The sequence below is a fragment of the Aspergillus flavus genome, chromosome 8 (assembly GCF_009017415.1).
Source record: "Aspergillus flavus chromosome 8, complete sequence".
Lineage (NCBI taxonomy): Eukaryota > Fungi > Ascomycota > Eurotiomycetes > Eurotiales > Aspergillaceae > Aspergillus > Aspergillus flavus.
The window spans coordinates 2361624-2386618 of record NC_092403.1 but is presented as its reverse complement, the minus strand read 5'-3'; the positions used below and the strand labels follow the sequence as shown (position 1 = coordinate 2386618).

Here is a 24995-nt window from a genome sequence, read left to right as displayed (position 1 = left end):
CCGATATAAGCAATTTGAAGGGCTTGCTGAATTGGATGCTTATAACGGGGTTTTACTGTATATGTCAGATGATCGATCGATCGAGATCTGAGTCTTCTCGTCAAGCGCGATCCCCACTTTCCTTGATTCTGTTCAGCCAAACCTGGTTTATGCAGTCTCCATCAACATATCTTGACTTGAGGTACAGTTCTTGGCACCGCCGTCTTGCAGCCTCGATTTTGAGAATTTCCGAAACAAGTCAAAAGTAGGCGAAAAAGATTAAAAAAAATTATAAATTCATAGTTGTCTTTTAAAGTTTGTAGAGCTGACACTATTGAAAGTATAATAAGAACACATTCTATTCTGACAACCTTTTTATTGGAATGGTTGTTTTTCCCTGATAATATACTTTCGTAGGAACAATAGTCCGAGTCCAGGGCAACCGTGCAGACGCGGGCTTGCCCTACATCCAATGAAATAAGATCGATCGACCGGATCATGCCCCGAAATCACTCCATGCATCGAAATTTGGCTGCATCAGTCCAGGACTGCAGAATCTCTAGCTGATTTCCCTCTTCATTCAGGGCGAGAAATTGGTTGCTATACTGGCCATCGGGTTCGATCGGAATTAGTCCGTACTGTTCCCATGGATCACCCTCAGTCAGCTATGCACCGAAGCTAGACAGGAAAAGGCAATACCAAGAAGGGACTCTTTGGGAAAGGGAAGTGTTCAAATTAAGTTCACATTACATGCCTCGTAAGCACCATCGCTAAAACCGCGCGGTTCCACCCAGATGTGGTATTTCTTCCCCTGCAAGTGCAGAGTAACCTGTGGAAACAAGTTAGCAATGATTAGTCGCAATGATTTGCAAATCAGGATATGGTGGGGAAAGCTACCTTCTTAGGAGATCCGAACTTCCCGATTTTCTGGCAAAAGGCAGGAGTTAGTACAGGGCTCTCCAGCGACAGTGGGGGGTTACAGCCAAAGTACTGACTCCATCATCCTCACAGAGCCAGAACTCTGCGTCTGCACGCAGTTTAGTTTTCTGCTTGTCGTTGTGGATGATACTGAGATGACCATGCTCGTCGATAGCCAAGGTTTGGCCTGTGAGCGAGGTGTAAATCCCGGAAAGCGTCGGCATGGCAAGTGATTTAGAGCGCGTAGAGAGATATATGGAGCTGTGTGGAACTTTGAGAGGTCATTTGAAGAGTAGCAGGGCTTCTGTTCCTGCCGGTAGTATATATATACGTTCTCCAATAAAGATTTTAAGTGACGCAGCGTTGACTTATTCGCGCAATAGGCTGTTAAGTAATGAATTATGTTCCGACTGGGGCAGATGAGGTCGAAAGATCTACACTCCTTGCATCTTGTTGGGATAGCGCTTGCGTTCCTAGATTTTTGCGGCTGAACTTCTTTGCTTACCTTGTTGTAACATCGGTACATATCACATTGATATAGCGGTCAAGCTGGCATTCCTGTGTTTGTCAGTTATTCGAAAGACAGTGTCCATTCTGGCTGAACCTGCAATATAAGTCGGAATACCCTCAGAGCAACGATTGTTGCTCAATCTTGGTCGCAACTGCCATCTACCTGCTTCTCTTCCTCCTACCTGGACTTTCACTGCAACTTCCAGCATGGGCTCCATCGGAAACGTACAATCCCCATTGCCACGATGTGTGCAATCAATGCATGCTCCCTCGGTGATGCAAGAGGAGATGATAGTATCTACCATTGCTGATCCTTCCCACAAATCCTACTTTGAAACCTACCATTTCAGCGCCCAGGGGATCGTTGACCCAGACCAGCTCAATGGAGCGATTCACGCAGTAGCAAGGAAGCATGCGGTGCTGCGATCTGTCTTTGTCCATCCAACCGAATTTGACTCCACAAATGTGCAGATTGCGGTGCTTGACCAGGCATACACCCTCCATCGAGCGAAGCTACTAAGCCTACAGCCGATAGGCGAGGAGATTCGTTTCGGTATTCTTCCACTTGAATCCATAGGTACAGATGAGTGGGACGGAGTTATGCCGTGGAAATTTTCATTGGTTGTCTGTGAGCGAGAACAAAAGTCATATATCACCGTTAGGTATCATCATGCATTGCTTGATGGTTGGTCGGCGAGGGCTCTTCTAGAGCTGGTTCAGCAGGAGATGCTGAATCCCGGAGCTGTGTTGAAGGGGTCCGATTTCTTTTCCCTAGTACGACAGCCGCTGAAGCGCGATTGGAAGCAGGATGAGACATTACTTCGCGAACGACTGGCCCAGATTGAGACATCGCCTATACTCAGTCCTGGACCAGTTGCAAATGGTGACCTAAGGGTGGGGGAGGTAACCCGCGAAGTTTCTATCAGTTCTGATATCTGGTTACCGGATCGACCAGCTGTTCCCGCACGGCTTCTTCGGCTCGCTCTGGGCATGACGATAAGTGTTTTTAGAAATAGCGATGACTCCTTGTTCCTAGAAATTACTTCCGCCCGAAGCCGACTCTTCCCTAAGGACCAGCAAGTATTGGGGCCGGTGTTGGCCCCGCAAGTGCGGAATATACACTTGAAGGAACACACGACGCTTGGAGAATGTATGCAGCTTTTGCGCTCATCCAACGACCCCCAGCATAACTTCAGTGTTAGCCAGCTGAAGTCTTTTCTAACAGAGAGCAGCAGGGACCTGGACGTCTGCCTAGTCTGCCAAACCAATGAGTCGTATCCTTCGAATGGTGTCGGTCACTGGGAGTGGATTAAGGGTGAAGCTCGGAACGATCTCCCCTTTATCCTAGAGATTTTACCCCCAAAAGAAGGAGTATTCTTTGCCAAGATACGATACCATCAGAACCGGTTCGAGAAGCAATTTGCAGATTCTTTTCTTGAATTCTTTTGCCAAACTTTAACGTGGATGCAAGCCACCGGTAATAGCATCGACCACCAGACATTTGCCGCAGCTGTATCGGAAATATGTCGCCAGGGGGATTACAGACAACATTACCTGGCGTTGAACCCTAGAGGCGTCTCGGATGACCCTGTCAATGTGCACGACCTGATTGAACAAGCCGCTAGCAAGTGGCCCAGCAAGATCGCCTTGGAAGCGGAACATAATCAGTTTATGACATACGCGGAGCTTTCGAACGAGAGTGATAGGGTGGCCAAAGGTCTGCGGCACTGCCTCCCCCGTGACCAGAAAGACCAGCCACTTGTCCCCATCTGTTTTGACAAAAGCGTAGATATGGTGGTTGCCATAGTGGCAGTCCTCAAAGCGGGCGGTGCGTACGTGCCATTAGATCCTTCTCAGCCGAGAGATCGCCTGGTGAGTATCTTAAGCGCCTGTCATGCCACCGTGGTCATTGCAGGCCAGACAGATCTCCAGGATGTTCTGCATTCAACATGCAGTGAGCTAAGTATCCTGGTGACATCTATTGAGAATCTTTCCGAGCATGACAAGTCCACCGATGAGTTATCTGGGTCGGAGCATCCGCCTCCATCGTCTCTGGCCTATGTCCTCTTCACATCCGGGTCTACAGGTACTCCAAAAGGAGTCATGGTGGAGCACCGAAATCTTGTTGCATTCATGAAAGCTGGAGAGGGGAATGCGGATGGTACGTGGACATCAACCCGATTGCAGCTGGCCGCCTACAGTTTTGATGCATCCATCGGGGACATCTTCGCCAATCTATACCGCGGTGGCCGTCTGGCTCTGGTGCAGCGGAACAAAATGCTTTCGAATTTGAATCACTGGCTGGAGGAGATGTTAATTACCCATCTCGCATTGACTCCAACGATTGGTGATCTTATCATTTCGCATCTACCTCCCCGGTTGCAGACGCTTATGTTTGGTGGTGAGCCTTTCCATCAAAGCTTCCTGGCGCAAGCCCCAGCTGAAGCACGAGTTTGGAATACCTGTGGTCCTACAGAAACAGTTGTCGATGTTGCCTGCTGTATACTTCAAAAAGAAAATCCAGATGTGCCCATTGGTCGACCTTTCGGCCAGTGTCAAATCTATATATTACGACGTGGAGGTAGTAATACCGCCGTTCCTCCAAATGCGATCGGAGAAATATGTGTTGCTGGCCCTCAGGTTTCTCGCGGCTATCTCGAGCGACCCGATCTGACCAGCCTTGGGTTTGTCACGGATCCATTTCGCCCATCGCAAAGGATGTACCGCACTGGCGATTTGGGACGCCTAAATCATAGAGGTATGCTAGAACATCTCGGCCGAGCAGATGGCCAGATCAAGCTGCGTGGGCTACGAGTGGAAACCGGTGAAGTGGAGGTGACAATCAAGCAGTCCTCTTCTATCATCGCACAGGTAACTGTCAGTGTGAATCACCTCGAGGGTTACGATCGCGAGGCTCTTGTTGCCTGGATAGTTCCTGAAGCCAGTCAAGGTTCGCAAGACATTGAACTTGCATGGCAGGAAGACATAATGCCTTCTTGCCAACGCCGGTTGGTACCTTACATGATTCCAGAAGTGTGGATCATGATTTCATATCTTCCCCTTACAGTTAGTGGCAAGCTGAACCGGGGCACTTTAGCTTCGTGGGTGGAACATGTTGCAACAGGTGGTACCCACGATGGTCTCTATGTAATAACGGCGCCATGGAAAACACAAGAAATAACACAGCGGCTACCAGAAAGCCCAGCAGAAAGGCTCTTGGTAGCCACCTGCGCGAACATACTGGGCACAACCCTTCATGCTGTATCCATGGACTCCACTTTTATAGCCCTTGGTGGTAACTCTCTGTTGGCAATGCGTCTTTTGGCCGCATTGCGACAAGAAGGGATGAATTGCTCCTTACGGGACCTGCTTACCCCCATGACTCTGGGTGATGTAGCAAGGGCTATGTCTCCGTCTAGCACCCCCAAAAAGCAGATCACAAAGGCGTTTTATCATGAGGACAGTTGGGAACGGATCGTTGCTGATTCCAGCATTGCCGCTGACACGATCGATGCGATTTATCCATGCACACCCCAGCAAGAAGGTCTTATCCAGACCAGCCTTCACGGAGATAAGTCCGCTTACTTCGCCACTATTACCGTACATCTAGGCGATAGCCTAAACCTAAGGACGTTCCACGCAGCCTGGAACCGATTGGTATTCGGTTGTGACATGTTAAGGACCGCATTTGTATCATTCTCGGAAGTACAACATCCGCCAGTCAGTGAGTCCAACATCCTTCAAGTCGTTCTGAGTCAATCCGCCGAGGACGTGAGACGGCTGGTTAGCCTCGACAACAGAGATATAGCGTTTCAATTCGGAGTAGTCCCTCTTTCAGCGGGAATCAGTCAGGGGTCTGTTAATGAGCCTTGGAGGTTACACCTTAAGATTCATCATGCGTTATACGATGAAGCATTCCTCTCAAGAATAGTAGCGGAGCTTTGCATCGTGTACGAAGCACTGGAAATGGAAAGCTCAGAGGCTGCCCTGCCCCCAAGCCGGCCATTCTCCGCTTTTGTGGAGTCCCTCTGCAACGATGATCCCGAGGTATCGAAGGGGTTCTGGAAGAAGTACATGCACGAAGTAGCCCCCGCTACTTGGCCTGTCGCAAGTGGAATACGAAGAATGCGAGAAGAAAATGGCCAAGATGTAGAGATGACCGTGGTCAAATCATGGACGGGAAACGCCGTTGCTTTGGGTCAGAAATTTCAAGCAACCCCTGCATCGATTGTACGTGCTGCATTGGCTCTGGCACTGGCACAGTACTCTCAGACAGATGATGTGGTGTTTGGGGAAGTGTCCAGTGGCCGATTCGACCATGATCGATTTACCCTCGGGCCTTGTCTCGCTACACATCCTGTCCGCATCCAGATTGATCGCAAATCGTCGTCCGGGATGCTAAAGCTTGTGACTCAGGCCCTGGAATCATATCTCGCTACAACGCCATATCAACATTGTGGACTAGCTAGTATCCACCGACAGACGGCTGATCCAGACCTGATGGCCTTCCAGGTTCTATTTGCCCACCAGGAAGCGTTTGTAGAATACACCGCTGGTAGTCGTTTCCACGTAAAGTCGGCTAAGTTACGAAATATCGGATTTCCCCTCGTACTGGAATCGAGATGCGATAGATCGACGGGTAACCTGGCGTTTGAATGTAGCTTTGACCGGCGATACCTCGGCGATCAGGACGTTGACTGGTTTCTGCGATCTATATGTCGGACGCTCGACATGTTCTCAGCCGGTGCTCGGGATGGGCTCTCGGATCAAAAGCTCATAACAGGTGTCGTGGATGAGGAGATGAGACGAGCTATAGAGAAATGGTCCACAAAACGGACCCCATTCGGCTCAACGTTTACGAGAAACGCAGAAATCTGTGCCCATGAGCTTTTCGAAATGCAGGCCGATATGACACCACAGAAGATTGCCCTTCAAGTGAACCAATCCGAGTTCATTACATACAAAGAGTTGAATAAGCGATGCAACCAGCTGTCCAACGCGCTCGTGAACTGGTTAGACAGCCTGGGGCTTGAGCAATCACGAGATCAACAGATTGTCCCTCTATGCTTCAGCAATGCTGTCGACATGGTCATTGCTATGATTGCTGTACTAAAGGCAGGTGCAGCATATCTACCAATAGATCAGAATCACCCACAGGAGCGTATCCAGCAAATCCTCTCCTTGTCAGGCGCAAGAGCGATGCTGGGCGATGGTGAAGCTGAAACCTTGGAAAAGCTCCAGGCCGCCAGTAAGCAGGCGAATTCTACACTTATTACCAGTAAAAGGCTTAGAACTCTGTATGGAGGGCAGACAGCGAAAAAGCCCTCGTTCAGGCCTACTCCGGCATCTCTGGCATATGTTATCTTCACATCTGGATCGACTGGAAAGCCAAAAGGGGTGATGGTCGAACACGGCAATCTAGCGGCTTTCATGCAAGCGAATGAACCGGAGGCGGTAGGAACTTGGACTTCAGTGCGGCTGCAGCTGGCAACAGCCACTTTTGATGCAGCAACAGGGGAAACCTTTGGCACGTTAGGGTGTGGTGGTCGGCTGATCCTCGGACAGACCCACGAAATACTCGCCGGCCTGCCTGACTGGCTCGAAAGAACCAATATAACCCACCTCTTTGTCACACCTCGTGTGGCGGCAAACTTCTTGACGGAAATCCACCCTCCGTACCTGCGTACGCTTCATATTGGTGGGGAGGCCTTTGATCCCAGCATACTACCACACATGCCCCCTGGGTGTGACGTCTATAACGTCTTTGGTCCAACAGAGACGACAATATATGCAACGCATTATAAAATTCGCAAAGGAGATGGAATTCGTCGCAATATCCCAATTGGCTATCCGTTTGGGGGCTGTCGACTATACATTCTCAACCCAGAGACCTTGGAACAGGTTCCCATTGGGGTGATAGGAGAGATTTGCATAGGAGGACCTCAAGTCACAAGAGGATACCAAGGTCGGCCAGAACTGACGTCTCGGTCTTTTCTTAGTGATCCTCATATTGTCGGCGAACGGATGTACCGGAGTGGGGATCTTGGGAGGCTCTGTGGAGATGGATCAATAGAACACCATGGCCGAATTGATAGCCAGATTAAGCTGCGTGGTTTACGAATCGAAATATCTGAAATCGAGTCAGTATGTCTCGAGCATGCGATAGCCACCGCCTGTACGGTAATTGTGCTTGATCGAGAAGATGGTCAGGTCCTCGTTGCCTTTGTCCAGACTCAGAAGGACCAGCAGACAAGCACTTGTTCGCAGGACTGGGCCGAAACTGAGTCTATACTGCATCGCCATCTGGATAGTCGCCTTCCGAGCTACATGGTCCCCTCCCGTTTTGTTCCTATCGAAGTCATGCCCCTAACCACTAGCGGGAAGGTCGACCGACGACAACTCGGCGCTCGAGCAGAGACGATGGACCAGGCAGGGGAATTATTTACGAGCCAGCATACAAACCATGCTGGAAGCTGGGAACAAGGTAGTATTGAAGACAAAATTGCTGACGCATGGGTACAGGTTCTTGGGATCGACAGGGCAAACATCACCCCAAATGTTGCATTTTCTCGTCTTGGAGGTGACTCTATTCGCGCCATTCGCCTGTTATCGCTGCTGCGTAAAGCTGGGCTGAAGCTCAATATGACTGACGTAAGCAACGCATCCACGATCTTTTCACAGGCAAAATGCGCGACCTCCCACACTGTTGCAGCCAAGAAGAGCACTGAAGACGCAACGGACATTGATGCGCATACCGGACCGGTAGCACTAGGACCAATTGCTGGGAGATACGCTGGCATCCAGTTGAAGTATGCTTCCCAACGTGGAGAACAGATCATTGATCATTTTAACCAGTCAGTGCTGCTGGACGTGACAACACTCTGCCCCTTACGGCTTCAGCAAGCCTTGCAACGTCTTCGCAATCATCATGATCCTTTGCGCGCAATAGTACATTGGAGCTTAGATATTCCCGTGGAAGAGTGGACAATCAGGATACTTCCTTGCTCGGACATTAAGCCACTAGTCCTGGATAGCCCGCGGACACTCACACTACAAGCTCTAAGAGAGCAAATCCAGCACCGAATAACCGGACTAGATATCCGACGGGGTAAGGTAATGGATGCCGAACTCTATCGTCTGGATGGTGATAGTCGTGTGTTCCTGTTCTGGACCGTTCATCATTTCGTGGTTGACATAGTTTCCTGGCAAATCCTTCGTGATGATCTGAATGTCTTGGTACGGGCAAAGGAGGAACCAGAATCTATCGCTCTGCAGCCTGCCACAATGAGCTTTCTCGCGTGGACGCGGGAAGGCCAGATGAAGAGTCAAGATGCGTCGCTAGCCACAGGCAGTATACCGGAGGAACCTGATATCTTGCTATCTTCATCTGACTCCGATCAATTACCGTTGTGGGTTCGTCAGCCGGAGCTGGTTCCAATTCACCCAGTAAATCGGACCACAACATCTGCTAGTCTAAGCCCATGCATCACGGCGCTACTTCTAGGCCGTTCGAACAACGTACTTTCGACGGAGCCTCTCGATCTACTACTAGCAGGGCTAGCCATGACGATATCCAAGCACTTCGCGCGCGCTGTTGACCGCCTTGTAGTTGGATTGGAAACACATGGTCGACACACCGGAACAAACACTGCCGATCTCTCGCGGTCGATAGGTTGGTTCACCGCAATTATACCTATGATCCTTGACTGCAGATGTGAGTCATCGTCTATCGAGTCCGTGGTGCGTCGGGTCAAAGACCAGCGCCGTCTATTGATGGAAAACGACCGAGGATTTCGTCATTTCGTAGCTTCCCGCTGGAGTACGGCTAATGCGCGAAAAAGCGAGATTATGCCACTGGTTTTCAATTACCAGGGGGTTAGACACGATCCACATGACCATGATGAAATGATGCTACATCCGGTCCAAATTCCAGGCCTAAGCTGGATCGAGAGTTCTCCACACGCCATTCCTCTATCGCATGCCGCGTTTGAGCTATACGTGCATGACAGGCAAGCCTATATTGAGGCCACATGGCCGTCAGATGGTGAGATGGATCAGGAGGATGTCGCCACACTTATGGGTGAGCAGATAACAAATATCTGCCAGTATCTCGCCGAAAAGGATGTCCTTGGCAAGACATCAATTAGTGCGTCATCGACGTCAGCGTTCGGATTGCTGCCAGACGACTGCTTCGATCGTGTGTTTAGCCTTTACCCGGAAGATACACTGGACGATATAATTCCGTGTACCCCAATGCAACGGGCCCTTCTTTACGAAGGCATTGCCGATCATGAATCGCGATCATATGTTACATGCCGCATCTGGCGGATCCCCACAGATCAAGCAATATGCTCTCAAATTGAGGGAGCCGTCAAGAGCCTCATACAGCGGCATGGGATACTGCGGACGGTTTTCCATATCGACCCTGAAGTAGGGCCACTGGCCTTGGTCTTGCGCGACACACAAAGCCCCACCGCCAGCGCGGTTGGTCATGTAAAGGTCAAAGATCATACTGAGATGGAGGAAAGGGTCACGAGTTTATTATGCAACCCTGACTATGGAAATCCGATGAAGCAAGCGTTTTATGTTCGAATAGTGCACGCCGCCGATGGGTCCGGGGCAAGATTAATCTGGCTACTACACCACAGCCTTATTGACGCTTGGAGCCAAGATCTCCTTCTCAGTGAGCTGACCCAGATTCTTGTGGATGGTTGCCCAACCAAATCTTTGATCCCACGGCCTTCGTTTGGCTCGTTTGCCCGCTATGTGACTTCGGATAGTCGTGCAGACCATAGCCACGGGAAATTCTGGTCGGAGACCTTGAATGGAGTACAACCTAAGTCTCTGCCTCTCTCCTTGATGTCTTCAAGCCCAATAAATGCCGCGGCCGTTGTGGTTGAGCAGGCCTGTAACCTAGCCATTTTATCTGAAAATTGCATATCGCCTGCAGCACTGGTGTCACTGGCGTGGAGTCTTGTCCTCTCGGAGATCCTTGACACCGATGATGTTACTCATGGAATGCTATTCTCAGGGCGACAGCTTCCAGTTGATGGCGTGGCAGATATTATCGGCCCCTGTATCAGTACTGTCCCCATTCGTACCCATCTGAACCGACACGGTAAGGTCTTGGATCTTCTGCAATCGACAGAGGCTGCAATTCGCTTGGCCGGCTCACACAGTACGGTTGGTGTCGATGGCGTGGCTCGAGCCGCTGGGGTGGAGGCCCCGGCTTTAGTCAATACGCTTCTTAATTTCTTTGGTGTTCGAACGGACGTGCTCGAAAATGATGGCTTGAATTCAATACTTGAGCTAGACAGTGTTGACGATGGGCTACCTCCCTCCATTACGCTGTCCTGCTGGCAGCGGGAGGTTGACGCTAATATCATGGTGATGCGTCTGGAGCGTCGACATCCTTTGCAGATAGGAATTGCACAGTGCCTGGTGAAGCGCATGGCCTGGTACTGTCATACACTGTCGCACCATATGGATAGGAAACTCGACAGTGTTTTATCGATCACTTCCAATGAAGACCAATTGCTTACCAAATGGAGCCAGCCCGTCGACTCGCGGCCATCTGACTCATATCCTTGCATCCACGATCTCATTACGGGATGGGCTGCGCAGGTGCCAGAAAAGGTGGCGGTTCAGGTCGCAGAGTCACAGTTCGTAACATACGGTGAGATAGAGAAGAAGTCCACAGCTATTGCTAGAGTGATAGAACGGCTTGTTGATCCACGGTCCGGATCTACTCCCCCGCTGATCCCAATCTGCTGTGACAGGGGCGTGGACATGGTTATCGCGATTCTCGCCATATTGAAGGCTGGAGCAGCATATGTACCGCTGAATATCTCTGATCCAGAGGGCAGGCTAGAAGCTATCTTGCGCCAAACTGGGTCTACGATACTCGTCGACGGCTTACTTGACAAGGGTAGCCGTCGCAAGCTTCATGCGCTTGGTGACCGCACATCGACCACGGTATACACTGTCGATGGCCTCTCTATATTGCCTCCCTCTGAGGTCTCCCTTCGTAAAGCCCACTCCGAGTCGCTCGCGTACGTTCTGTTCACCTCCGGGTCCACAGGGGAGCCTAAGGGAGTGATGATTGAGCACCGCAATCTTACATCATTCATAACCACTCAACACAATGAGATTATTGGCCGGTGGACGAGTTGCCGTATGCCAGTGGCCGCATATACATTCGATGTGTCTATGGCAGACCTATTGATAAGTCTGGCTATTGGTGCTCGGGTGGCATTGGTGGACAGTGAGAAGATGTTGGCTTCCATGCCATACTGGGCAGACCGGACGCTAGCCACTACTCTATCCATGACCCCAACACTGGCCTCTCTTCTCGCTAGGAGCCTCCCACCACATGTAGCTGTGCTGATGCTAGCAGGGGAGGTTTTCGATCCAAATATTATGAAAGCACTCCCCCGTGAATGTCGTGTATGGAATGGATACGGCCCTACAGAAACTTTCTATGCATCTTTTCACCCTGTGGATGCGCAGCCAACGCACGCCCAGGTTCCCATAGGAAGGTCTTTTGGTGGTAATCGAATATATATTCTTCGACCAGGCAGTAACTACCGTCAACCCATAGGAGCAATTGGAGAAATCTGCATCGGCGGGACCCAGGTTGCCCGGGGATACCTCGGACGAGAAGATTTAACAAGCCGATCGTTTACACGAGACCCATACAACACACAGACGGTGCTGTACAGAACAGGTGACCTAGGGCGGTTCACGGATTGTGGTGTGGTGGAATACCTGGGACGGATGGACGACCAAATCAAAATCAGGGGACAGCGAGCCGAGCCTGCAGAGATTGAGTCAGTGGTCCATGCCGCCTCACCTCGCGTAGCCCATGCTATTGTTGATCTTTATCAATCCAAGCGGGGAGGCGGGCTACCGCGCCTGATTGCTTTCATCTCAACAAAAGATCCAGTGCCTCCCAGCCTTTGCAAAACGTTCCTCCAAGAAGAGGTAGAGCCCTCTTGTCGAAATCAGCTTCCAGGTCATATGATGCCATCCACATGGATTTATGTGCGCACAGTTCCCCTGACATCCAGTGGTAAAGCGGACAAGAGAATGTTGCGTTCGTGGATGGCGAGGTTGGAGGAAGGAGAAACAGTGCCTGAGGCATCGATCATAGAGTTATCTCTGTCCACACAAATGAACTCAGAGACACATCAGGATATTTCGGGAGGTCCTGAAAGCCCTACTGAGATCATGTTGAGACAGTCATGTGCCCAACTATTCAAGGTTAATGAAGACATCATATCATTAGACAAGTCTTTCATATCGTCCGGAGGCGATTCTCTGTTGGCATTGCAGTTGAACGCTAGGCTGAGGGAGAAGGGACTAAAATGTACCCCTCGGGACATTGTGGAGGCTCAGAGTCTTGCTGAGCTAGCTACGATACTGAACACATCATACGAGGCTGTCTCTCCGGTGCACATGGCAGACTGGACACTAGATCTTAACGAGATGGCACGTCTCCCCGACAACGGCATTCAGGGCTGGGAGACAATAGTGCAACGCGTCGGGATAGACCCCGGCCAGGTGCGGTGTGTAATGCCCTGTACACCATTCCAGGAAGGTGTGCTTTCCAGCAACGATGAAAGTGGAAGCTCTGCTGGATATTTGGCACATATGACGGTCGGCCTGGGCAAGGAAATCGATGTAGAAGCACTCAAATATGCTTGGCAGGAAACAGTTGACCACGAGGATATGCTGCGCACCACGTTCATCCCTGCTGATATGGATATGACTGATATACGAGGGCTTGGACAGGGTAGCTCACTCCTCCAAGTGGTTCTGTATCCTGAATCACCCCAGGCAGGTCGCGTTAAGACAATGAAGACAGTCAGCACTCCTGCGACTCCCAACGCTGCGCTTCCATCCTATCCATCTCTCCAAGGAAAAGCTCAGCAGGGCCATATTCCAGTCGCTGCCTTAGTTGCCATCGGGAGCCAGGACGGCGAAGGGCAAGAATGCACCCTACTCATAACAATGCACCATGCATTGTACGACGAGGCGTATCTTTCCTTATTGTTAAAGGATTTGTCCGGCAGATACAGGTCAATCGCATGCAATGAGGTAGTTCCTCAAGTGCCAGAAGACCAACGCATTCCATTCTCCACTTACGTGCGTTTCGTGCACTCTAAGCTAGGTACAGCACCGTCCACATCTACTGCTGGAAAATTCTGGAAAAGTTATTTGGCGGATGCGACTCCTAGTACATGGCCTCTTCCACACGGCATGCAAAGCTCCATCACTTCTGTGAAGAGCCCGGAGACAGCAGTACTTGAATGGACAGGCAACCTTCGAGCCGCTGCTTCCAAAGTCCAAGTTACTGCCGCCGCGATCGCTCGTGCAGCATTAGCACTGACTGTGGCTGAACACACCAATGTTACTGATGTGGTGCTCGGTGAGGTTTCTAAGGGGAGACCTGATATTCGCGGCCCCGGCGACGCGAGAGCGAGATTCATTACAGGGCCATGTGCAACCACTCATCCAGTCCGAATTCGAATAGCCGATGAAGGGGCATCCAAAAGGCGTACGATGCTGCAGCTCTTGCGCGAGTCTTTCACATCGTACATGGAAACACTCCCCCACCAGTTTTATGGGCTTTCACGGATCAGAGAGCAATCTTGCCGCGTAGACCTACTTCCGTTTCAAGTTCTGTTTGTCTACCAGGATGCCTTTCGCCAGAAGGAAGGACTCGCTGGAGATGACGCCTTCCAAATACAGGGGGGTAATTTGGGGCAAATGGGCTTCCCCATTGTGCTTGAATGTTCGTGTCTCTCTGGAGATTCAGGGGTTGTGTTCCACTGCACCTATGCACCGGACGTGATCGACAAACCTAGGATTGAATGGTTCTTACATCATATTTCTCAATCAATCGATGCTCTCGTACAGGTAGACCCGGCCAGGAGCGATAGTTTGAGGTCGGCACGAGTTCCTCTCAGCGCCCAGGAGACTAGACAACTAGAGCTATGGAGCCGCTGTCATGCAGCAAAGGATGTCGAAAAGGTTGATGATACTATGCCCACGGAGACATCGTCCATCACGCATGCCTTCGATGATACTGCGAGGAATTTGCACGAGAAAGTTGCTTTGCAATTTGCACAACATGAATATGTTACGTATGGTGAACTACAACAGCGAAGCACAAGTCTGTCCATGGCCCTCCAAAGACATATAGTCTCATTGGACGACGTCGGTTCACAACAGCCAATTATTCCAATCTGTTTCGAGCGCAGCACAGACATGGTTGTCGCAATTTTGGCAATCCTTAAAGCAGGCGCTGCATTTGTACCTCTTGAGCCTGGCTACCCACCAGAGAGACTTATCAGTATAGTAAGGACGGCTCGTGCTTCGCTCATGATTTGTGGGAAGGAGGATAAAAGCAATGAGATCCTGGTTTCGGTGTGCCACGCAACAAACACCAAACTCATTACTCTTGAGGATCTCAAATCTAGACCCGCCTCATCGGATCAAGCAGTGATCTCACGATATTGTAGGGACGACTCCCGGATTGCCTATGTGTTGTTTACCTCGGGCTCCACGGGAACTCCAAAAGGAGTGGTGATCACCCATCGCAATCTACTTGCCTTCATGCGACATAACAACCCGGATGTCCATGGACGGTGGTACAACTCTCGGATGCCCGTGGCCTCATATACCTTCGATGTTTCCATGGCAGACATCATTACGACCCTTTGTTGCGGCGGTAGAGTGGTTCTTGTTCCAGTACAAAAGCTACTCCCATCACTAGGTGCCTGGGTGGATGCTTCAATCACATCTCATATCTCTCTGACTCCGACAATCGCAAATATGCTCTGGGAGCCTGTCAAGAACGCTGAAATAGCCTTTCCGTTCCTCAGCGTTTTATTGTTGGCTGGTGAAGTATTTGATGCACAACTTATGAGCTATGTCCCAAAAGAGTGTCGGGTTTGGAATGGATACGGCCCAACGGAAACGTTCTATGTGACGTTCTATCGTGTTCCGAAAGCACATGCTAAGGAGCAAACCTCGGTGTCAATTGGATATCCCTTTGGGGAGAATGTAATTCACCTCCTAGGCTTCGAATCTAACGATCATGTACCAGTTGGATGTATCGGCGAGATCTGTGTGATGGGGCCACAAGTTGCACAGGGATATCTTGGCCAGCCAGAACTGACAAAGCAACGTTTTAAACGCGGTGTTATAAGTCAGGCACCGGAGGGCTTCCTGTACCGGACAGGAGATATTGGAAGGTTCCATCCCGATGGAAAACTAGAGTACCTAGGTCGATTCGATCGTCAAATCAAGATACGTGGTCAACGTGTGGAGCTTGCAGAGATTGAGATGGCGATAGCTCAGCATAGTTTCGTTGATGGTTGTGCGGTCGTGGTGGTGAACACTCCCACCGGAGATAGCCTGGTTGGATTCTGTGTGAAGACTTCAAGCCAAACCCCCGGCAAGGGGTGGGACGCCAATACTGCCGTCCAAATCAAAACATGGATTTCCACCAGGCTTCCGGCTCATATGGTACCCTCGTATCTGTTCCCGTTGGAAGGGGAGCTTCCTCGCGTCCCCAGTGGAAAGGTTGATCGCCAGCTGCTAGCTCAGAGAGCAACAGACCTGTTGGCGGACTCTCTGCTATCCAGTCAGGGTCAGGACACCTACATCGCACCAACGACCGAGAGAGAGAAGGTGATCTGTGAGATCTTCGAGGAAACACTGGCCCAACGTGTAAGTGTATTGGACAATTTTCTCCACCTTGGTGGCCATTCCATCCTCGCCATCCGAGCAGTATCCAAGATCAATCATCGCCTCCATGCCAACCTTACCTTCAAAGATGTGTTTGACTTTGCGACCGCTCGAGATTTGGCACGACAACTCGAGTCGACGGCTACCAACCACAGAAGCTACACTTCAATTCCCAGACTCACTCAGGATAAAATGATAGTCAGGCAGTCATTCGCTCAGGGCCGACTCTGGTTTTTAGACCAGTTACATCCTGGTTCAACTTGGTATCTCATGCCATTTGGCCTTCGCATCCAGGGAGATCTCCATCTCGATGCGTTGGAAGCCGCGGTGTCCGCAATTGAGGAGAGGCACGAAACACTGCGGACGACCTTCGAGCATCGTGACGGCGAAAACGTCCAAGTCGTCCATCCATTCGCACATCGTCAGCTGAGGGTTGTTGAGGTCCCACCTGCAGTGGACGAAGAAGGTCTACTTGGGGCCCTAAAGGAGGAGCAATCCACCCCGTTTGATCTCCAAGTACATCCAGGCTGGAGACCGCTGGTTCTTCGCCAGAATAAGAGGTCACATATTCTCTCGATTGTTATCCATCACATTATTTGTGATGGTTGGTCTGTCGCAGTACTCCTGAAGGAATTGAGTACATTCTATTCTGCCGCGCTCCACGGGAAACCCATCCATGCTCAGCTGCCACCGCTACCCATACAATACCGCGACTTCTCGGCTTGGGAGAGTCAAAAGGAGCAAAGGGTAGAACATGACCGCCAGCTAAAGTATTGGATTGAAAAGCTCACTGGAAGTAAGCCGGCTGAGTTCATTTGTGATAAGCGAAGGCCTCAAGCACCATCTAGGCAAGCAATCTTCGAGGAAGTTCGCATCGATGGTGCGATGTACGACCAATTACGCCAATACTGTAAGCAACATCAGTTAACGCCTTTCATTGTTCTACTGGCTGTCTTCAGAGCCACCCATTACCGCCTTACAAGGGAAGCCGATGCAACTATCGGTACCCCAATCGCCAACCGAGGGCGGGAAGAACTCCACGACATAATTGGACTCTTTGTCAACGTGCAGTGCATCCGGCTCAAGGTCGATGATCATCATACCACGTTTGAAGACCTTGTCAACCAGGCGCAGTCAACCGCTACTGAGGCCTTTGCCCACCAGGATATTCCTTTCGATCGGATCGTGTCTGCTCTGCAGCCCGACAGAGAGACAACTCAGAATCCCTTGGTCCAGACAGTATTTGCCGTTCACCCGCAAACACAAGGGAAGGAGGAGCTGGAGGGACTCCTAACAGAGCAGATCCTTCTGTCACGTACCACTCGATTCGATCTCGAATTTCACCTTTTCCAGGAAGAAGATGGTTTAAGCGGTCAGGTCGTTTTTGCTCAGGATATATTCTTTCCTGAAACCGTTAAGGCGATGATTTCAGTGTTTTACGCAGTTCTTGAGTGTGGGTTAAACCAACCAAGCATAAGCGTTGCTTCGATGGCCTTACTCAATGACCTCTCTATGCATGACATGGACGATCTGCTGAGCATAAACCAGACAGATTATCCACGGGATGCGACTGTAGTTGACCTATTTCGTCAGGAAGCACGATCTCATCCAGACAGTATTGCTATCGTGCATGAAGGAAAAGAGGTCACATATGGGGAACTCGACCGCCAGTCGGATAATATCGAACGGTGGCTACGTAGCCTCCATCTCGACCGGGAGACGATCGTCGGGGTGCTCGCAGCTCGATCTGCCGAAGCAATCACCGTCTTTCTAGGAATCATGAAGGCAGATCTTGCGTACCTACCACTAGATGCTTCCACTCCGCAAACTCGGATTTGCAGTGTCCTGTCGTGTATAAGTGAAAGAATAACTGTTATTGTGGTGGATGGAGCTCAGGTTGCTGTTCCAGACGTCAGTTTGGCTCACGTTGATTTCGTTGCTCTCTCCAACCTCCTCGATGATCAGCGACATAAACCATCAGACAATCAGAAGTTTGAAAGTGAATCTTCAATATCCGCTACTAGTTTAGCATGTGTCCTCTTTACTTCGGGATCGACCGGGAGGCCCAAGGGAGTCATGATCGAGCACCGCGCAATTGTACGACTAGCTAAAGACTTCAACTTCGCCAAAGCCGCAGGCAAGCCTCTAGCTCATATGGCCAGTCTGTCCTTTGATGTGTCTACCTGGGAAGTCTTTATGCCTCTTCTTAGCGGTGGTGTGGTGGTTTGCGTTGATGCAATGACAGTACTAGACTATAAGGCCCTGAGCGATGTATATGCCCGCCACCACGTGCGAGCTGCCATGTTCACCCCTGCATTATTCAAGCAGTGTCTGCATGACAGCCCTTCCATTGTGAAAAACTTGGATTTATTGATTCTAGGCGGAGATCGTCTCGATCCTGAGGATGTCTTCCAGGCAAAGCAACTGACGCAGGGCATCATCTTAAACGGGTACGGGCCCACTGAGAACACAGGGGCAAGTACCATCTACCCAATTCCGGATGAGGAGTCATGCGTAAATGGCGTGCCTATTGGGAAGCCGATAGGCAACTCTGGTGCATATGTTATGGATGATTCACTCAATGTCGTCCCCAAAGGCGTGGTTGGGGAGCTTGTTGTCACTGGAGATGGGCTAGCAAGAGGATATACGGACCCCGAGAAGAATGAGGGCCGCTTTGTACACGTGGTCATCGGTCAAGATACAGTCCGGGCATATCGGACCGGCGATTATGCTCGATGGAGACCAATTGATGGGCAATTGGAATACTTTGGCCGTCGAGACGACCAGGTCAAAATCCGCGGCAATCGAGTAGAAATTGGGGAGATTGAACACAACATCCTCTCCCACAGCGCAGTACGCAGTGCTGCTGTCGTTATGAACGGTGTAGGAGCAGAGGCTGACCTAGCAGCATTTGTAACATTGCATCCAATTCACGATGATGTAGCGGAGACGGAGCGGGTGGATGCATGGAAGAATGTATTTGATACGGAGGCGTATGACAGCTTCACACATCAACCCAATAGACTCGGGCGAGATTTTGTTGGATGGCTCTCTATGTACGATGGATGCAATATTGACCTTACAGAAATGGATGAGTGGCTGGATGACACTCTTCAAACCTTGTTGAACGGGCAAGACCCCGGAAAGGTCTTGGAGATAGGCACGGGTTCTGGAATGATCCTCTTCAACATTACTAAAGGGCTGGAAGAGTACGTTGGCATTGAGCTAGTACCAAAGCTCGCTCATATGGTGGAGCAGGTGGCCAACGCCGACCAAAGATTGGCAGGGAGAGTGAAGGTCCATCCAGGCGTGGCTGACCGTGTCGAGGATTTCATCCCTGGGTTCATCCCCGACCTGGTCATCATCAATTCCGTCGCGCAGTACTTTCCAAGCGCAGGTTATCTCTCTGAGATTGTCCAGAAGCTTGTTCGGTTGCAGGGCGTGAAGTCATTGTTCTTCGGTGATATCCGGTCTTACCCTCTGTATGACGAGTTCCTGGTCTCGAAGGCCTTGCACAACGCCGGCGCGAGAGCCACACAGGATCAGATCCGGAAATGTATAGAGGAATCCAAAGCAGCCGAGACCGAGTTGCTTGTGGATCCTGCATTCTTCACCTCCTTGACCAATCAATTCCCGGATCAGGTAGCGCATGTTGAGATTCTCCCAAAGCTAATGAATGCCACAAACGAACTCAGCTGCTACCGCTTCTCTGCCGTCGTTCACCTTAAACATGCTACAGCAGCGACACGCATCGCCTGCCAGGTTAAAAAGGCCGACTGGATCGATTATACAGCGCGGTCTCTCAATTCTCGAAGCTTGTTAGAGCACCTGAGAAGTTCGCACGACAACACCATAATAGCAGTGGAGAATATACCAAATCGCAGGACGATCCTTGAAAGGTATATAGTGGATGCCCTCAAAGAAGGGGTTGAGCCTCGCTCCATGGACACTAAGAGCCACTGGCAGGTCCGTCACCGTAATCGAGCAGCACAAAGCTCGGCCTTGTTGCCAGGAGATCTGGTCGCCATAGCGAACCAGGCAGGATTCCAAGTAGAGATTAGCTGGGCTCGCCAAAGCTCACAGCGCGGGGCATTTGATGCAATCTTCCATCGAATGGGGCCAAATTCTAGACGACAGCGGGTATTGTTCGACTTCCCCGTCGATCATCAGTGTCGGGATGTCGACTCCTTCACCAACCATCCAGTTCAAGGCCAACAAGACCAACAGTGCATATTTGAGCTCAAAGAGTCGTTGCGCGCGCAGCTTCCAGCCTACATGATTCCACGCACGATTACAATCCTCGATCAGCTCCCACTGACAGATCGTGGCAAGGTCGACCGCCAGGCCCTTCGCCAGAGAATCATAAAACAAGAACCAGTGGCTACGGAATCCGAGTCGAGTGCGGGCAGGGTAACGGTGGAATACGGCAGTGAAATGGAGCGAATCCTTTGCGATGTTTTTGCTGAGGTATTAGGCTTGCAATCGGTTGACAGAGAAAGCAGCTTCTTTAGCCTCGGGGGTCATTCTCTGTTGGCTCCCCGCCTGGCCTCACGAGTTTCGAAACGCCTAGATTGTACGGCGACTGTTAGGGACCTATTCGACTGCCCGACGCCTGTGAGGTTAGCCGACCGGTTACTATCAAAACAATCGGATAGTAACACAGAAGCCAACACTTCCACTGATGGGAAAACGCAACACTCTGCGTTAGACAAGGTGAAGTATCATAATACTCTGCGCGACTGGGGTGTTCAGTCAAGTGAAGTGGGCCACTTGATGCCTTGCACTCCGTTTCAGGAGGGGGTCCTCTCCAACTCTCTAGCTGTACCAGGAGACTCCGGCTATCTGAGTGTCGTGCGGCTAGGACTGCAGTCGCAGCTTGATACAAAAGCAATGCGGCTCGCATGGCAGAAAGTGGTTGAGCGCGAAGAGACACTCCGCACTGCATTCATACCGGTTGCTGAGGATCTCTCTTCAGCATGCATTACCTCCAGCACGTTTTGGCAATGCATCTTCAACATTAACTCCCGTGAGGTTCAGCGGCTTTTGTGTATTGAGGGCCGGAATAGCGGAGTCGACCGCTCTGCTTTAGGTTTTGGCCATATACCAGTCTCGTTGATATTGACAGATGTACCGACCGTGTGCAAGGCAAGGGGGGTTGGCTCAACACAACTTGAACTCACCATACACCACGCTCTATATGACGAGGCATATTTCCGATGGATTATTCACGAACTCTCCCGGGAGTATCATAAAGCTCGGCTCGCGAAAGACTACGTTCCCCTGAGAGCTCCTCAAACATCTATGAACAGAATCCCATTTAGCATATTTGTTTCTCAGCTGCAAGCAATGCCAAAAGAGAGTGCAACCTCATTTTGGAAAAGTTATCTAAACGGGGCGCCTGCCGCGTGCTGGCCGGTTGCGAGAGGATTGGAGAGTGGTCGAATAACAGAAATAGACGAGTTCTCGAGCCGGTCCTTGATATGGAAGGGGAACATGCACAATTTAGCTGGAGCAAGAGGAGTCACCCCTGCCGCGATCTCTAGGGCTGCAGTGGCTCTAGTCGTAGCAGAGCATAGTGGTGTTGAAGACATCGTTCTTGGAGAGGTGTCTAGTGGACGGTCTATTACTGATGGCGCTGCTGGGTTCGTAGCCGGACCTTGTATCTCAACACACCCCATCAGGATACGTATGCAACAGAGGCAGGGATCGAGAAGTAGTCAGCACAGATTATCTTTTGACCAGTTGGTCAAACAGTCGCTGAATTCCTACTTGGAGACGGTGCCCTACCACCAGCTGGGATTGCCCAGTATCCGGCGGCAGTCAGATGCCCCAGATCTTCTGCCGTTTCAGGTGCTTTTTGTTTATCAGCAGGCGTTCGATTTCGAAACGGACTCTCGGGAAGAAGCTTCCCATAATTTCAAGGTCCAAGGAGGGCATCTTGGTCGGTTTGAATTTCCTGTCGTGCTACAAGCCTCATGCCATCCAGTCACGGGTCACATGAGCCTCCAGTGCATGTTTGATCCAACAGTTCTAATTACAGAGGACATTGAGTGGTTCCTCGAGCACATATCACAGGTTCTGAGTTCCATAGCTGACAGTTCCTCTCAGCCCGTTGCCAGGTTAACGGTTGGTGACGCTGAAGAGGCAGCGCTAACAAAGCTCAGCTGTGCGAAAGACCAAACCCCAGAGCTACCGCTGGGTACTGATAGCGAGTCTCTGTGCGCTCATGATCTCATATCGCGACAGGCTATGGAGAGCCCTTGCAAGATAGCTGTGCAGTATGAACTCTCCCAGTTCATGACGTACGGAGAGCTCGACAGGGAGAGCACCAAGCTATCAATCGTGATCCGCGCATTTTTCGATCACCTTTCGAAATCAGTAAGTCATGAACAACCCTTGGTTCCAATTTCTTTCGACAAGGGACTTGACATGATAGTGACTATGCTGGCGGTTCTAAAAGCTGGGGCTGCTTATATTCCACTTGATATTTCCCATTCAGAGCAACGATTAAGAATGATATGTCAATCGGCCCAGGCCAAGCTTATCCTTTGGGATGGCCAGAACGGATTTGACAAGCTGCGTGCCATTGGGCACTCTTCAGGCGCCACCATCTCGACCGTGGACGAACTTTCTGACGCAGTGGACGGTTGGGGAAGCACTCCACGATCCGGAGAAAAGCCCAATTTATCCTCTCTAGCCTATATTATCTACACTTCTGGCTCCACGGGCGTGCCTAAAGGCGTGATGGTCAATCACGCAAATTTGGTATCCTTTATGAGATCCGCAACAAATGAGACATACATGTCCTGGACCGCGAATAGACTTCAGATCGCTTCATATGCATTCGATATGTCAGTCAGCGATATCTTCCCCGTACTTGCCGTAGGGGGGCGCGTCTTACTCGCCCGACAACAGTCCCTCTGGAGTGATCTTGCTGGGTGGGTGGATGCCTTCGCGGTGAATCAACTTATGACAACACCTACGGTGGCAGATATGATGCTTTCCAGTGCATTGTCCGACGGGTTCCTTTTAGCGCACTTGCGTGACGTGATAGTGGGAGGTGAGGCCGTAAAGAGAGACATCCTGGATAAAGCACCAACGGAGATGGTATTCTGGATACAGTACGGTCCAACTGAAACGACCGTTGTTGTGACTGGATGTATGTTTCGAGGACCCACTTACTACCAACCTGTTCCCCATTCCCAGATTACAACGATCGGATTTCCTCTGCGTGGCTGTCGCGTCTACATCCTACAGCCAGGTACATCTAACCGTGTCCCTATTGGAGTACCAGGTGAATTATGCATCAGTGGACCACAGGTGACTATGGGATACCGGGGTGGCGGCGATCCTTCTGAAAGCCCATTTGTCCCAGACCCCTTCTGGGCCGGGCAGACGATGTACAGGTCTCGCGATATTGCCAAGGTCCACGGAGATGGGATGATTGAGTGGGTTGGGCGGATGGATTCTCAGGTCAAACTGAGAGGCCTGCGTATTGACTTGGGCGAAATTGAGTCCGCAGCCAGGCAGCTCAACGGTGTCCAGTCGTGTGCCGTCGTCAAGCTGGCCCTGGAAGATAAGGAAACCTTGCTTGCATTCATCGAGGTGGCAAAATCTCACCAAACACACATTACCCCTGTCACCATCCAGCAACATATTGCACAAAATGTCCCATCCTACATGGTTCCTGCGCACCTTCGACTGCTCGACAAACCACTTCCTCGTACAGCCTCTGATAAGCTGGATCGAAAGGGAATCCATGCTCTAGCGCAACAGCTTGTCGATAATGGAGATCTACTGTCCTCCTGCACCAGCCGGATACCACCGGCTGATCTTCGCCCTTCCCCAGGTACTCTGGAAGCAACGCTCGCCTCGTATTGGGGTACTATATTAGGAATCGACCAGGAGGTCATTAGCCTGGAGACACCTTTCTCTCACTTAGGGGGAGATTCCGTGCGCGCTATCAGCCTACTCGCGCTACTACGGCGTAACAACTTCCAGCTCAATTTGACAGATTTGGGTTCCTTTTCGACCATTCGATCTCAGGCATTCAGAATCCTCTGTGACGTGCAACCGCAAAAGCTCCCTGCTTACATGCAGTTAACCACACGCAGCACCAGTCGGGCGACGATGGTTTTGATCCATCCCTTCTTTGGTCAGTCTAGCGTGTTTGACCATGTGGTGCCGGCTCTAAGCGAACAGTACGATATTGTGCAAGTCTCTGATCCTTTCTTTGGAAAACCGGACGGCCCTGCGTCCCTGCGCGACTGGGCCGCACATTACTTGGAAGCGCTTCACGTCCACCTCGAACAGGACCGACCCGTCGTTTTGGTCGGGTACTCTTTTGGCGGCTTGTTGGTACTGGAAATGGCTCGATTATTAGAGATGACTGGAAAGGGATCACCTTTCTCTACAGTCATTGTTGACACGCGTTGTTATGACCCAGACCAGCCGTTTTTCAAGGACGAGGAAGAGAGACAAACAGCTGCTGATGATGCCGTTCGCCTCTTTGGGCCCGGCCAAACAAGCATGATTGAGGAACACTTTGATAAACATGCCCATATATGGGAGAATTCCGTATGCCCGGACAAATACCTCGGCCGTTCACTCTACCTAGCCACTCCGGAGGCCGTTGAGTCAGGTATTGTAGATTGGTGGCGGAATCAGTGTCCACACATTGAGGTTCAGCGAGTGGAATGCTCGCATGGAGAGATTTTCGAACCTGCGATGACTGGACGCGTAAGTGCCTTGATAAATGGGCATTGCGACCTTGATTTCACGCGTATAGAGCCTTAGGATGTGTGCCATGTACGAGGATATCTAAGTTGGCT

At 50.8% G+C, this 24995-nt stretch overlaps 2 protein-coding genes across 2 annotated transcripts; one reads left to right on the top strand and one right to left on the bottom strand.

Moving 5' to 3' along the window:
* Positions 1-709: 709 nt before the first annotated feature.
* F9C07_13167 (uncharacterized protein) lies at positions 710-1121 on the bottom strand (the record flags this gene model as incomplete). Its single annotated transcript, XM_071507957.1, has 3 exons — positions 710-808; positions 877-906; positions 975-1121. The coding sequence occupies 3 exons, from the start codon at positions 1119-1121 to the stop codon at positions 710-712; spliced, it is 276 nt and encodes a 91-aa protein (XP_071367447.1).
* A 493-nt stretch (positions 1122-1614) lies between these two features.
* agiA (putative nonribosomal peptide synthase) lies at positions 1615-24960 on the top strand (the record flags this gene model as incomplete). Its single annotated transcript, XM_071507958.1, has 2 exons — positions 1615-14520; positions 14575-24960. The coding sequence occupies 2 exons, from the start codon at positions 1615-1617 to the stop codon at positions 24958-24960; spliced, it is 23292 nt and encodes a 7763-aa protein (XP_071367446.1).
* Positions 24961-24995: the final 35 nt, after the last annotated feature.